General features: G+C 41.3%; 1 protein-coding gene across 1 annotated transcript in view; it reads left to right on the plus strand.

Moving 5' to 3' along the window:
* NAV2 (neuron navigator 2) overlaps window positions 1-15707 on the plus strand; it is a 179556-nt gene that overhangs the window by 158687 nt on the left and 5162 nt on the right. The window contains exons 27-36 of the mRNA XM_082484750.1: window positions 816-969; window positions 1508-1667; window positions 2163-2263; window positions 4650-4745; window positions 4904-5072; window positions 7124-7359; window positions 8983-9137; window positions 9627-9698; window positions 10185-10381; window positions 10853-10971. Of these exons, the coding sequence (XP_082340876.1) occupies window positions 816-969; window positions 1508-1667; window positions 2163-2263; window positions 4650-4745; window positions 4904-5072; window positions 7124-7359; window positions 8983-9137; window positions 9627-9698; window positions 10185-10381; window positions 10853-10971 (1459 nt within the window). The remainder of the gene's footprint in view (window positions 1-815; window positions 970-1507; window positions 1668-2162; window positions 2264-4649; window positions 4746-4903; window positions 5073-7123; window positions 7360-8982; window positions 9138-9626; window positions 9699-10184; window positions 10382-10852; window positions 10972-15707) is intronic.

Raw genomic sequence — 15707 nt, forward strand, 5'->3', positions numbered from 1 at the left:
GCATACGTCTCATCTTGACATGAAAGCCAAAAGGCTAAACATGAGAAAAGAGTAAATATGCGAACTGAGGGAAGGCTAGAGCACCAGCAAACTTGTGTATTTTGGCTTATTGGCTTTTTGGTGGGGAAAACATCTCTCATTAACCTGATTTAGGGAGAGACATTTTAAATGAAATCTCCCTCAAAGCATGCAGCTGTGTGGTTGATCTTTATATAGATACACTTACGAATGTGCTGAAATGTTACTCACCCAAAAGCTTTTTTTTTTTTTTCTTGTGGGAGGAGGGAAGAAAAATGCCACCAAAAATTTTTTAAGCGTGAGTGCTTTAAAGTGAGCAGGAATTTATCACGCTTGAATAGGTGTAGAGTTCCAAAGCCCTCCAGAGCAGTTCAGGGAAACCCAGCTGTGCACACCTGGTGAGCTTTAAATCTGTCTGTAAACTCATCAATCTCCAACCAACTGATGTTACTGCCTGCACCCCCTTAATTTATTTAGTTTGGCTTTAGAAGTTTGCCTTTATGGCAACTACCACAAAAAAAATGAAGACTATCCAATAGTAGGTGACTTCCAGAATTCCGTTTCAAATGCCGATTAAAGAAAAATAACCCTCAGACATATTTATTTCACTAGTTTCTAATTTTTCCATGACCTATTTGATATCTGATTTATGGTATCGCTAATCCAATAAGCCAAACCTGTTGCCTGCTTCCTGCAGAATATTTTGTTTTTCCTCCTTTACTAATAAAATATGGAGTAGCACTATCTGAAAAGTAACAAACGGTCTCGTTCAATATCTATTTTTCAATCTTCTCCAGTATTTCTGAATGCACTGACAGTGAAGCTGAAACGGTCATGCAGTTACGGAACGAGCTAAGAGACAAGGAGATGAAGTTGACTGATATTCGCCTAGAAGCCCTTAGCTCCGCTCATCAGCTCGACCAGCTTCGGGAGGCCATGAACAGAATGCAGGTAAGGAGTTACCACCCCAAATATTGCAGTCTGTGTTGATGAGTTAAAGGTTGGCCGACCCGCCACACGGTAAAGATCTGAAAGAAGGTAGACTTGAAGTTTTTGAATGCTCACTAAAAGTTATGTCTGGCTTTGGGCCAGTGTTAAACATTGTACCTTCATTAAAAGTCCACTTGAACACGTGAATTCTGCGGCCCTCAACTCTGCAGCTGTAACTGTTTCAGCCATAGAAACCTGTGGGGAGATCATTTTGTTGACTGGCAGCAACCTCTTAAAATGTTCCCATGCTGTCTGCCTTAAAGTAGCTGCATTTCAGTGTTTAGTGGATTCCCACATATTTATGTCGTCTAGAATACTTTGAAAAGTTTCATGGAAGGGACATTGTAATAATTAAAATCATTAACTTATTAAAATAAATCAAAACATTATGAAAATGACATTTCTGCTGAACGGGTGTTTATTCTTAAGTTACTTCTGTTGCTCTCTTTTAAGCGTGCATTTTCACTGTGCCTTCTAACTCCTGACTTGTCTTTTCAAGAGTGAGATAGAAAAATTAAAAGCAGAAAATGATCGGCTGAAATCCGAAAACCACGGCAGCTGTAGCAGGGCTCAGTCTCAGGTTTCCATTTCATCCTCTCCAAGACATTCAGTGGGTCTCTCTCAACACAGCTTGAACCTCACGGAGTCAACCAGTCTCGGTGAGTTTAATGAGAAAGGCGGTGGGCAGGTTTTATCCTGCACTTGGAAGATTTGGTTTGGTTAGCCGTGGAAAAATGAAAGCATGAAAATTATTACCAGTTGAGGTGTGGAAATATGTCAGGAGCTGGCACAAAGCCTTCTTTGAAAATGTCGTCACAGGTCTGCTACGCCCTCGGTCGGAGTTGTCCAATTATGACCTCAGCTGCAGAGAGTCATGTTTAAAGCCATTTATTGGTGTACATTTGCCAGGGGATATATCGTAGGAAGGAAAATACAGAGTCACTGACTAATAATTTTCAGTGACCTTCACTTTTTAAGAGCGATACTGATATTTGGTAGGGAAGTCAGTAAAGCTGGTACTTGTGTTTTACCTCGGGGCACGTGAAGCCCAGATGTATTGTGTTTGACTACAATAAACATGTTGGCGTAAAACGGAATAGTCTTCGTTGTTATTAAGATACAGCTGTGAAGCTGTTGATGTTTCCTGTTCGCAGACATGCTGTTAGATGACACTGGAGATGGCTCTGCCCGGAAAGAAGGAGGCAGGCACGTCAAAATAGTTGTCAACTTTCAGGATGAAATGAAATGGAAGGAGGTGAGTTGTGTTTCGTCCCCAGCTTTGAAATATAAGTGATTTTGGAACATGCCAGGGAATTCAAATCCAATTTGGGTCGGAGGCTTTTATTTGCAAAAGAATTTTCTCAGCAAAATAGTTTCTTGGTTGTATCACGAATGATAGCCAAGGCACTCGGCTCCCTCCCACTTCTTGGACCTGCTGAGAGCCAGCACCACCAGTTCACTTTGTCTCATGGAGTCATCTAGAGTGGCTTTCTATTTTGCAGTTTATTGTTGGTGCTGTCAGCAGTGGCCACGAAGCATGTCGGTAACGCAGGATTGCTAGACTAGACCATGTGTCAGCGGTGTAGGTGATAACGTTACAATTTAAGCCTTTCAGTAGTATCCCTGAAAACCCGGCTGCTCTTTCGGCATCAAGGAGGTTAGCAGACTAATCTGTGCCTTGGGATAGCATCTGTGCAAGACTTGTATCTTAAAAGCTGCACAAAGGTCTTGGGCCCTTCTGTTAAACGTCAATAAAATTTTAACTAATAAGATCACAGAATCACAGAATGGTCAGGGTTGGAAGAGACCTCTGGAGATCATCCAGTCCCACCCCCTGCCAGAGCAGGGGCACCTCCAGCAGTGGCACAGGACGGCGTCCAGGCGGGTTTGGAATGTCTCCAGAGTTGGAGACTCCCCCACCTCCCTGGGCAGCTGTGCCAGTGCTCTGCCACCCTCACAGGAAAGAAGTTCCTCCTCATGTTGAGATGGAACTCCCTATATTCCAGTTTGTGCCCATTACCTCTTGTCCTATCACTGGGCACCACAGAAAAAAGCCTGTTCCCATCCCCCTGGCACCCTCCCTTTAAGGATTTATAAGCATTAATAAGATCCCCCCTCAATCTTCTTTTCTCTAGACTAAAAAGACCCAAGTGCCTCGGTCTTTCCTTATAAGAGAGATGTTCTAATCCCTTAATCATCTTTGTAGCCCTTTGCTGGACCCTCTCCAGCAGATCCCAGTCTTTCTTGAACTGGGGAGCCCAGAACTGGACGCAGTACTCCAGATGTGGCCTCACCAGGGTAGAGCAGAGGGGGAGGATGACCTCCCTCGACCTGCTGGCCCCACTCTTCTTGATGCCCCCCAGGATGCCATTCCCCTTCTTGGATGATGCAGCGTTGTCGATAGAAGGTGCACCAAAATGCTAGAAGCACCGATATTCTGGAAGAATTTAATGGATCCAAACTGGGAGATCTGTACCTTATCATTCTAGTTCAAGTTGTCCACTATGGTACAAGTATCCCGTTTTGAATGACATCTTTCAGATGTTCTCCGTTCGCAACTAATGGAAAGAATCCCAAATACATTTCAGATATTGTAAAATTGCAGCCCACCTCACGGGTGTAATGCATGCATGAGGGTACTACGCAATCTTTACCAAGCGCTGACCTTACCATCTCACATTATGAGTACCTGTAAAAGTGTATTTAAGAAATAATTTGATGCCTTTTGTAAGGGGAGGGACAAAAATTTGAATAATCGGAAATAAAATTGACGCAGCAGAACTTTCCATTAAATACCAGTTTTGCGTTAATAAATTACAGCCCTGGATAAGCAAATTACCCGTAAAGCTATATTGCTAATTCTGTTGGACGCCGCTGTGCTCACAGTCAGTAAAGTTACCACGTGGGAAGGATTCCTTACATTTTAGTTGAACTTGAAGTCTTATGATAGAAATTAGTTTTTCTTCAATGAATGTTTCACAGTGAATGCAGCTGTAGAAGAAGAGAATAATGAGGTGCATTCTGCTTCTTTTTGCCTGCCGTAGAAGCAAAATCATCCACTAAAATGCTGTGATATACCAAACATAACACGGAAGTTATATATAAATATATATATAAACCTCTCTCTATGTATAACTATTTGGATATAAAACCATGCATGATTTCTATATATGTATTTAGATTTCTGTGTCCGTGGCAGCATTTCTGGAAGTAAATAGGATAAACCTTGCAAACGCAACATACTTGATTGTGAAGTCATGGAAAAATGAACATGCCATGAACTTTTCCGCCTAGAATTCTCCTAAAAGACTTTCTGTCTTTTTGCTAAGCTGTAATCCTCTCAGAGGTTTTTGAATTGTCCATGGATTGATTAATAAATAGCTTTTACTTTCAGTACCACTTAAGTATCCTTTAGATTTGTGACTCTGACACTGTAGAAAATGTTTAGGAGAAAAGAAGGATTTCGTATAGCATTCAGAATTCACCATATGGAGCAGTAAAGATGCACTGTAATTTAGGAAAAAAAAAAAAAAAAGAAAGAAAAAAAAAAAGCCAGCATTTTAATTACATCAAACAGACTTGTCTGATAGAGTTAAGATTTATTTATTTATTAACTTAAAGTCACATTCCTATGCATTTAGGATTCGAGGCCTCGCACGTTCCTCATAGGCTGCATCGGAGTCAGTGGCAAGACCAAATGGGATGTTCTGGATGGGGTTGTAAGACGGCTGTTTAAGGTTAGTGAGTACCATTTGCTGTGTGCTTGAATTCTCCCGTTAGATTCCGATGGTACCAGGCAATGTTTAACTTGTTGTGATTGTTACTATATCAGCATAGAACAAAGTCACAGAGATTTCAGTGCTGCCTGACTTTTGGTGTCCCTTTTTCACCCCAGGAGTATATCATTCACGTGGATCCCGTGAGCCAGCTGGGGCTGAATTCTGACAGCGTTCTGGGCTACAGCATTGGAGAAATCAAACGCACTAATAGCGCAGAGACACCCGAGCTGTTGCCCTGTGGCTATCTAGTTGGAGAAAACAACACTATTTCAGTTACCATCAAAGGTAATTGCGCTTGACCTGTCTGTTGTAGTTCTTCTCACTAATTGCGGTTTTGTCAAAGCTTGCTGTGTCAAGAAACTTGGAGGAGTAGAAACTTTTATTGTGTTTCTTTTTCCCCATCCCTGCCTTTTATTTAACGCTCCTTCTGTTGTCATTTGATAAAGACAGCACTTCGAGTATGCTAAGTCTATAAATTCAGCAAGTTTTCAACCTGTAACAGTAGGAACAATTACAAAGACAGGAGTTTTCTCCACGTATCTCGAACTGGTGTCTGGAGCTGTCCTGGAGAAGACCTCATGCCACAAGGGATGTAGTGGAGGTGCTTGAGCAGCAAAGTACCTTCCAAATGAATAAAGCCTCAGAATCTTATTAACTCTTTGTAATGGCCATAGTTGCTATTTCCTTCATGCAGAGTAAAAAAATTCTTGATTTAACTTGCTTGATTGGTCTCGCTTAAGAGTCCCTCCTGAGGCATCGGTAAGGAGGGGTCCCAGAATTCATGGGACACGTTAAAATCTGGGTTTCGTTCAAAATGTACGGTTTTCAGAATTCTCATCAATGTCATTATATCATAGTGATAAGAATGTAATGCTTATATTTCTCATTTGGTTTCTCAGGGAGCCATTTTTATACGAAAACTACTGAGAAACTAGGTTTGAGGGGAAGACCCTCAACCACTGCATTTTGAATGTACGTCAGCTTGCTCGAAGCTACACCAGGGAAATCTCGAGCAGAGATGCGTGTACAGCACTAGAGTATTTGAGAGCATTGCCAAACGCTCTACAGCTCAACTTCAAAGTTTGGCTGTGGCAGTTGACTTGAAAGTAGTTGGATTTTTGAACATTGCTGTAAAAAATCAGTTGCCCTGGGTAGCGAATCAGCGGGCAGGAAGACAAAATAAGCCATGAAATATCTCCGTGTACTGAGGCGTGATGTGAACCCGGGGAGTTCTGCTTGCTTAGAATACCTTGTCCAATAGTAAATCCCAATTGAAATATTGCTTAAGGAGCAGCCGTATCTATAAAGCTGCAATCTGATTATATATTTAACTTGCATTGGCTTGACTTGTACTTTGAAGGTTCGTATGTGATAACAGTTTTCAGTAAAATAGAAATGCGTTTAATCAATTTATGGAAAATCACTTCCATATACCTTTGAGATACAAAGCTGCCTATATAAATATTTAATATTCCAAGTAACCATTGAGGTGCAAACATTTCTGCGTGCGATCTGCCAACTTCCCTTTCTGCTGTTTATTTTGAAGCACTGTGTATTTTCCCTGAGCCAATTCTGCCTAAAGTGACTGCTGACGTTGCGTAAATGCTTATCAGTAGGAGTTTTATGTTAGAAGAGATAACTATCAGCATACAGAGAAGGAGTTTAATTACAAGCGTTTGGGAAAGTAGGGGGAGTTGATGATAGCTGGGTTGGTTTGTTTTTTTTTTTTTTGTCTAGTGATTCAAAAGTAAACAAGTAAATTCTGGATGAATGCGCACTGTACGTGGTGAAGTACTGAAAAATGGATGGTTTGTGTGTGAAAAATGTGGCCTGGAATCGTTTGTACGGCAGTTTTTGTAGGGCTTTAGGCAGTGTAGGATGCAGCTGAGTAACACTGAAAACTGGGAGAGCTGAAGGAGGATCCCGGCTAAACCCGTAGGTCACTTCTGCACTGGTTTTACCAGCTTTACATGTGTTCCTCTTGACCACGGGGGATGGCAGAGCAGGGAAGGGATTTACCTCTGAAGTGAGAAACAGCCTGGTCAGGTCTGATCTAAATCTGTTGTTTCGCAGTGTTGTTTTGAGGTTTTTTTCCTGCTATTACTGGGTTGCAGGTACATTCACAAAATCACATTTTTCAGTTCTCCGGTATGACTGTCTAGTCATTTCAATTAGTCTTGATTTCTTCAAATGCCATAACGGCATTGCTTTGCAGCATTACAAGTACTTAGTAGGAAAAAAAAATAAAAAAGAAAGAAAAAAAACCTTTTAAAAATGCAGGTAATTTGGGTAAAAAATGGGAATGCCTCTAAATGAGGAATCTTCTCCTGTTGCAGGTATCTGCGAGAACAGTTTGGACGGTCTGGTGTTTGAATCCCTGATCCCAAAGCCTATACTGCAGCGTTATGTCTCTCTGCTGATGGAACACAGACGCATTATCTTATCTGGCCCCAGTGGCACCGGTAAAACATACCTAGCAAACCGTCTGTCGGAGTATATGGTGCTCAGAGAGGGCAGGGAGTTGGCCGATGGCATTATTGCGACCTTCAATGTGGACCATAAATCCAGTAAGGTGAGGAAACGGAAATCATCCTCGCACAATTGATGCTACCGCATGTGGAAAATGAGAGACTCCTCCTTAATTAATCCATCAAGAGCTGATCTTAAACTTCTCTTTCTTTTTAAAGCGTTATGTTAATCCCAAAGGGGATAATATTTAAGATTTTCTGAACGGCAGATTCACCTGATTATGGGCCTGAAATAGCAGGCTCCCAGGTGTATATTTAAACACCTAAAGGTGTCGTGATTTTCGAGCGGTTAGGAGCCTGAGAATTGCTGAGGAAGTTGGAACACCTGCATAAAATTCCCAGCAATTTAAGCAATCCCTATTGCACGCGGGCATTTTTCCAAAAACCCTCAAATGCATCTCCAGGCTCTCAAGGGTTTCTGCAGCTGCAAGTAGTATCAGCAGCTGTCATCTGCATACGATGGGGTTGGAGTGATTGTTGTCCAGACACATTTCTGCAACGGTAAGGCATGTCTCTGCTTTTTTTTTTTTTTTTTTTTTTATGTGCTGCTGGTTTTGCTGAATATACCTCCAGTGAAAGTCTAGATTAAAAGGGGGGAAAAAAACAAAAGCTCTGTATTTGATGGCCTTAGGCACATTTTCCTCTGGAGGGAAGGGATGGTTGAAATTGTGTTTGTAGGCCACTGGTATAATTTGAGATGTGCTACGGAATAAATCATAGAATGGTTTAGGTTGGAAAGGACCTTGAAGATCATCAAGTTCCAACCACCCTGCTATAGGCAGGGACACCTCCCACTTGACCAGGTTGCCCAAGGCCACGTCCAGCCTGGCCTTGAACACCTCCAGGGATGGGGCCTCAACAGCCTCTCTGGGCAACCTGTGCCAGTGCCTCACCACCCTCACAGGGAAAAATTTCTTCCTAATGTTCAATCTGAACCTGCCCTCTTCTGGTTTAAAGCCATTCTCCCTCGTCCTATCGCTACATGCCCGAGTAAAAAGTCCTTCCCCAGCTCTCCTGTAGGCCCCCTTTAGGGCCTGGAAGGCCGCAATAAGATCTCCCCGGAGCCTTCTCTTCTCCAGGCTGAACAGAAATGCTTTAAAACTGCTGAGAGCATTTCAGCCACTCCCAGTCACCCGCTGGCAGCCCCGCGAGCTCATCCTTCTCTCACGGCAGTACTGAAGGCATCCGAATTTGGCCTCTGCCAAGGGATGCTTTATTCCAGATTAACTTTATATCAGCTCTATTTCGATAGACGCACAGTTGCAATAAGATATAACAAGCCTAGCTGGGGTGCAAAGTTTGCTTTCGGTGTAGGGAGAGTTGAACAAGTTCCTGGAAAGAAAGAAAAAAAATCTATTTCAGGCCTCTGGAGTGCCGGATTAGGACAGCATGAAGGAAAAAAACACAAACCAAATGACAAAATTCTACTCCTTTTAGGCCCCAATCTCACACAGAATTTAACATACAGTCTTTGAATCTTCAGCGTAACCTACAAAAGAGAAGAAAAACCATATTCTTCTGTTTTCTCATGGGAAGCGTATGCATTTGTGAGATGTCAGGCTCTTTTGCTTTAGATTTCATTACAAAGCCAGTAGCTTATTTATCTGGATTTTCAAGGAATAGGAAGAAAACTCTTTATTTTTTTTTTCTTTATATATGCTTTGCAGGAACTCCGCCAATACCTGTCCAACCTAGCAGACCAGTGTAACAGTGAAAATAACGCTGTGGATATGCCTCTTGTAATCATTTTGGATAATTTGCATCACGTTAGCTCCCTAGGAGAGATCTTTAATGGACTTCTAAACTGCAAGTACCACAAATGGTAAAGAAATAACATCAGAACACATGCCAAATTTCAATACTGCGGTCAGACCACCGCCCTTCCAAAATGTGATCACAAACCAAACTAAATTAATTTGATAAAGTGGACTGAAATGGCCAGACTGCCCATATTATGGACAGTACTTTAGAGGTTGGGTTTTTTCTTCATAAAATGATCAATTCCTCTGAAATCAGTAATAAAAAAGCAGTAGAGGGATTGGGTAATTTGCATTCACTTCATGCAGTAGATTTTCCATACTAAAACCCCCTTTTTAGTGAAAGATGCTGCTTTGGGATTTCTGTTTGGCTTTCAGGATTTGATGTCCTTGGAAGTCAGATTCTCAGTAGAGAATTTGGTCATAAGTAACTACAAAAGCCTCCTTTGACAAAAGAGGTTTGAATAACCTTTTTTAATGTTGAGATCTTACTAAAAAGTTGTTTTGCAAAATGTACAAGTTTGATTTGCTTGATTTTTATTTTTTTTTAATAGCCCGTATATTATTGGCACAATGAACCAAGCCACCTCCTCAACACCTAATCTTCAACTTCACCATAATTTCAGGTACTGTTTATTCATGTTTCTCGTTTATGTTTGTGGGCTGGCAAAGGAGTAACAGCTACTGAGTCATCTGAAATTGTTCTTATCAGCTGAAATAGCAAACCGAGAGAGAAATACCATTCGCTACTAGTTGCTGCCCTAACCTGTGCAGCTTTGTTATGATGCTGTTATTAAAGTAACTGCAGTTCATAAAACTTCTACTTTTCAGAGGATTGTTAAGATATTTGATCTTCTACCAGATTTTTAAATAAGGCAACATTTAGGCAAAGCACATGCTGACTGAGAAATAAGCTGAAGCAATGCACAATACAAATTGTTTCATCTAGTGAGCTCATCACTCCACAATAGCTTTTGCTAAAAAACATAGACGACCGGGATAACCCATTTTGATCATGATAATAACCCAGAAATAATAAAAATTTAGCCCGGAAAAGCTGCCTTCAGAGGCATGAAGGAGAAATAACAGATGTTTCTGCTGTTCTGCCATAGATGGGTGCTATGTGCTAACCACACTGAGCCGGTCAAAGGCTTTCTCGGCCGTTTCTTGAGAAGAAAACTGATTGAAACGGAGATCAGTGGCAGGATGAGAAATGCGGAGCTGGTTAAAATTATCGATTGGATTCCCAAGGTCTGGCAACACCTGAACAAATTCTTGGAGGCTCATAGCTCCTCTGATGTTACTATCGGTAAGTGTTCTGCCCATATGCCCAGGCATATGTAAATATGTAAATATACGTATTTTATTTCCTTGTAGATCGGGTGCATCCTTGTACGTTTCCTTGTGCTATATCAGCTAAAATAGGTTTCTTTAGAACCCTACTTTTACATGGCAGCGTACTCTCAGGGAAACTGTACAAGAAGTTTCTAAACCACTTTTTTTCCCCCTTTTTCTAGGAAAAAAAAAGGACTTTTTTCTAAATCCTGGATACAAACTGTGTTATGAAATCTGATTAACTGTTTTCCCCTTGAAGACAGTTGTTTTTCATGTCGTTTCAGAAGATTTTTGAGCTTTCAGGAAGAGCATTTCACCAGCCAGCTACTTACATTCTCTCATCCTTGGCTGCTTTCTCCAGAGAACTGGAAATTGTTGTTTCATCCTATTTTTGATGCATATCATGATTGTGATTTGAGTGTAATATCTGAATTTCCCTCTCCAGGTCCACGGCTCTTCCTCTCCTGTCCGATAGATGTAGATGGTTCTAGAGTTTGGTTTACTGACTTGTGGAACTACTCCATCATCCCATATCTTCTGGAGGCAGTTAGAGAAGGGCTACAGGTGAGCACGCAAAAGTGGAAAATCGTAGGTCTTGAATAGTATCTGTTCAAAAGACACAACAGCGTCGGACAAAACTGAATAACGGCAACATTTTCTGTACATATAACTTTGCACACTGAGTACCTGCATGTCTGTGAAAATGTAACCTAAATTGTCATTAATTTCAGGCAGAATTATTCTCTTCAAATGATTTTGAAATGTGGAGTGGAAGCATTAAAAGTCCAGATTAGACTTTTTGAAAAGTGTTTAGATTCCCAACTACTGACATTTTCAGCGGTGGGGTGGGTTAGACGCCCAAATATCTTTGAATAACCTGTTCCAGAAGCACACCTTAAAATTGTACTGCACATCTGAAAAATAACATGTTTGTGGTCATTAATTTAGTTACGCGGGATGTTCCTTTGTAAATCAAACCTTTCAACAGAGGAGGAACAAAGCTGTGTGTGGAGAGAAACGTATTAATGAGTGACGGGATCGGTATCAGTGACATTTTGATTACTTCTGTCTGCAGGATGAATATTTTAGTAGATTCCTTCATAACTCTTTCAGAGGCCATAGTGAAATCATCATTGATTGCCTGTGCTTCGTAACTGATTCATACTCTAGCAATTTGGATAGTATTAAGCATTACCACACAGTTCTCAGCATCTCTGTGACAATAAAGCATCAGGAGGAGAGTCCGACAGAGGATTGCTATGGACTTGCCATGCAACTGTGGAAAAAAACACCTTTTTTTTTTATTCTCCAGTCTTCTGTTCACAGAATAAGCATGGCAGCACAACATTAAAAAGGCAGCTTTGGAGACAGCATAATCAAATATCAGTAAATTCTGGGCGTTGCACACAGGAAGGCTAAACACAAGATCATGCATACAGAAATATAAAGGGGGATCACAGCGAGAGTCTAGAAGATTGCAAAAGGGCTAAAGGTAGATGGAGAATAGGAAATTACGGCGATGCATTGGGAGCTTGTGTTTTGGGAAGAGGACAAATGCCGTTTTGAGGGCATAAACTGTAATTACATCCGAGCGGCAGGAAGAGAATAGTGCTTCTGTATGCAAGATGACATTAGAAAGAAAGTGGGAAGGGTTCAGAAAAGAGCTGTAGGTGTCATACAGGAAGCATTATTCAATTAGAGAGATGAGCAGCTCAAGCTATTCCGTTTATTCAAGAGGAAGCTAAAATATTACTTGGTCTATGGGAATCTTCAGCTTTAGTCTTACGGGAAAAAAAGTCTAGTGGATGTTTGACAAGTTTGGACTAGAAAAATGCAAACTACAAGCAAGACACGGCTTGTTATTAGTAAGAATAATTAACAGTTATGAAATTTTATTTATAGAAGTAACAGGGTCTCCATCACGTATGTGTCTGTGCCTAAAGTCTTTCTGAAACATGAAATAACTCCAAGTACGAGCTCCATGCAGAACCAGATGCGTTACAGAATGGTTCCTTCGTGTTTGTGAAAAACCGTTCTCTCCATTCTGCTTCTGCTTAGGGCTCACCATTACAGTATGCGTCAGGATGCCTTTACGTATGTAAAAAAAGTGTGAAAGATTTCTTTTGGAAAAGAATGGGATTTTGTTTTGATTTGCTTGTTTGTTATGTTTCCTTTCTGTGCAATACCCTTTGATATTAGAGGTCCAGCTCTTGTCTGCAGGGGAGTACTCTGCAGAGAACGGAGAAATCACAAAGATGCACCAGTCTGAGTACTTGAAGAAGTACTTAAAAAAAACACCAAAACAATGGGATTTTACATCATCCAGTTAACAACTACCCTGGATTTCATTTGCTATTCATTGGCAGAGGTTTATATATATTAAGAGAGAGAGAGAGAAGACAACCCTGTCAGAGAAAACAGCTTTTACGAATGACTCCTTACAACTCTATAAAATACACGAACTCTTCAACAAGTTTGGTGAGAACTTGTGCAAACTGTGTTTGCCATGTGAAATTTGTCGGTGCCTGGAGACCTCATTTCTTTGAGACGATTGTGTTAAGCTCTTGGAGGTGAGGAACATGATAGGTCCTAAGGTACAACACACAAAGAGGAACTTTGCTAGAAATGAACAGAAGAACCATTTTACGTAAAACTTCCTATAAAGGAAGGTAATGGGCGCCAATAATCTTTATGACCTAAAACAAGTGACAGGAGAGTGCGTGACTTTGTTTCCTCCTGGAAAGGATAAAACTGATACTCACAGTGGTGCTTGGGCTCCTTGTCCTGGGTTTTGAAGCTCTGCTATCGACTGATCAGTAGGCATGGAAAGCACTGAGAAATTAGTAACAGAAATGAAGAGAAAGAACAACAATTAATAAAACCGTCTTTTTGCTTGCTTGTTTTGCCCTGTATCTGCATCCTCCCTTAGGTTATTTGAGTGGCTCGCCTTCCAAGTGTAAGGATTTCAGTTTCTCACTTTGTGCTGTAGAGTCTGTATCCACTTTGGTCCCATTTCCCCAAAGTCCGCTAATTCATTTCCATTTAAATAATTTCTCGGTTTACCCTAGAATTTCTTTTTTATTGAGTCTGTGGATAAGAGTAAGACTTCAGCAGTTGAAGAGTAGCCAGTTGTGCTAATTAACATGCTAATGCTAGAAACGTGTGTTTCATTTGGGGATATTTTCTGTCCCCCACACCCACAAAGGCTTCTCCAAGAACACATCTTCTCTCATGAAATTGCCTGCCAGAAAGGAAGGGTGGACTGCTGATTTCAGTCTGATCTCTGTGGATCTAAACTGAACTATTTTTATGTATCTGTTTCTCATTTAGAGAACTATTTTGGGTCAAAGGCGAGCAAGCCAAATGGATCCTTACAATAATTGCTCCCGTTGGAGCTGAGGTTTTTTTGTTCTTCAAAACAGGGATGTGAAAATTAGAGAGTTGTGTAAAACCCCGGTTCTTCCTGCTCGGTGGATCAATACAGAATGCAGCACCAGCAAAAAGAGGAACCAAAATCCCTGTAGCTTCCTGCCACCAGCACTCGTACTCCGGTCGTTCTGCTGTGGTGCTTTGTGAAGCAACCTGTTGGATTCTTGCCCCCCCCAAATTGCTCTCTAGAAAATGTGCACATCCAAGGGATGGATGGAACTGGTTGCTGTGGAAGGGAATAGCGAGTTAGTCATTCAGTCTCTCACCTACTCAAGATACGCAATGATTTCATATCTTGAAATATGGGAATTTTACTGATTAGCTAATTTTCAGAAACGAGCTAGGATCCACATGGACCTTCTACGTAGCAAAGACACGAAAAATATAAAATCCTCTCCACTTAGTAACTGACACGTATCGCTGTAAATGTGAGAACAAGGTTAAAATAGGAAATCTGGTTTACCACAGCTTGAAGACGTTATGCTGAGAAAATAATATAGTACAGCTCAAGGACGAAGAGTATTTGGGTTGTGGAAGAGGCTGTGTTTAAGATTGCCTAGCACCATCTGCTGGGCACCTCTGCTCTGGGCTGGGACTCAGTTCTGCTTCAGAATAAAGCAGATGATGGTATTTAGAGCAATTTCATACTTTGTGCGTGCAAAATATAAAATCACAAAAAACAACGAAGAAGAAATAGCAATGAGGAAGGTGGGAAAGTCTTAGATCCATCAGAGAGCTGATGAATTTATTCGTTAGACCACTGCTTTTCCCCCTGTGCGTTGTGCAGAAAAGGGAGAGTTCTCTGAATTCAAGGGACGAACTCCACTAGCTGAAAGGATAATTAGGCTGAAGTTTATTAAGCAGAAGTAAACATTTTAAAGTCACTTGAAGTTGTATTTATGCTTTTGAAAGCCATGTGGCGTTAAAATGAATTTATTTAATTATAGAATCATAGAATGGTTTAGGTTGGAAAGGACCTTGAAGATCATCGAGTTCCAACCCCCCTGCCCTGGGCAGGGACACCTCCCACCAGCCCAGGTTGCCCAAGGCCACATCCAGCCTGGCCTTGAACACCTCGAGGGATGGGGCCTCAACAGCCTCTCTGGGCAACCTGTGCCAGTGCCTCATCACCCTCAAAGTGAAAAATTTCTTCCTAATGTTCAATCTGAACCTGCCCTCTTCCGGTTTAACGCCATTCCCCCTCATTCTTTCACTACATACTGTTGTAAAATATCCTCCCCCAGCTCTCCTGTGGGCCCCCTTTAGGTACTGGAAGGCCTAATTAAAGCAAACTTAACTGAATATAACAAGCAGAATACATTGGGATTCAGTAACACGGGCTGTTCAAAACAGAAAAAGTTTTTGAAATAGAGCTTGCTTACTTGAAATAGGAACAGCAACATAGCCAAATCCTGCTGGCGCTTTTTCTTGGTTGAGTACAAAGAAATTCCCCTGACTTGAAAACCTTTTGCTATGACATCCATCATTTGTTGCCTGATGACAGGTCTCACGTTTCGTCCTACACATTCCACTGACAGCGGTTGCCCGACGACAGCAAACTGGTGTGCCATCTGGATGTCAACACTGACGGCCTCTTTCGTGTATTGACTTTAGTTAAGTTAACTTTATCAAGTGAGGTTATTTTCAGGTCTCCTTTTCTTGAACTGGTGCCAAGAGAAGGGCACTGCAGTCTCAAAGGAGGTGCTCAGCCTCTTCCAAATCAGTTGCCGTTAAAAATAGCTAAAACTTTGTACGTCATGAGGGTAAGGAATATCTCACTTGTTTGTGTTCAGCCCTTCTTGCAAGTGTTTTCTGCAATCCAAGAGTCACAGCGCATTCATTTTGGTTTGGTAGGCACTGAACGAAACGGT

This window comes from Vanellus vanellus (genome assembly GCF_965231255.1).
Source record: "Vanellus vanellus genome assembly, chromosome: 6".
Taxonomy (NCBI): Eukaryota; Metazoa; Chordata; class Aves; order Charadriiformes; family Charadriidae; genus Vanellus; species Vanellus vanellus.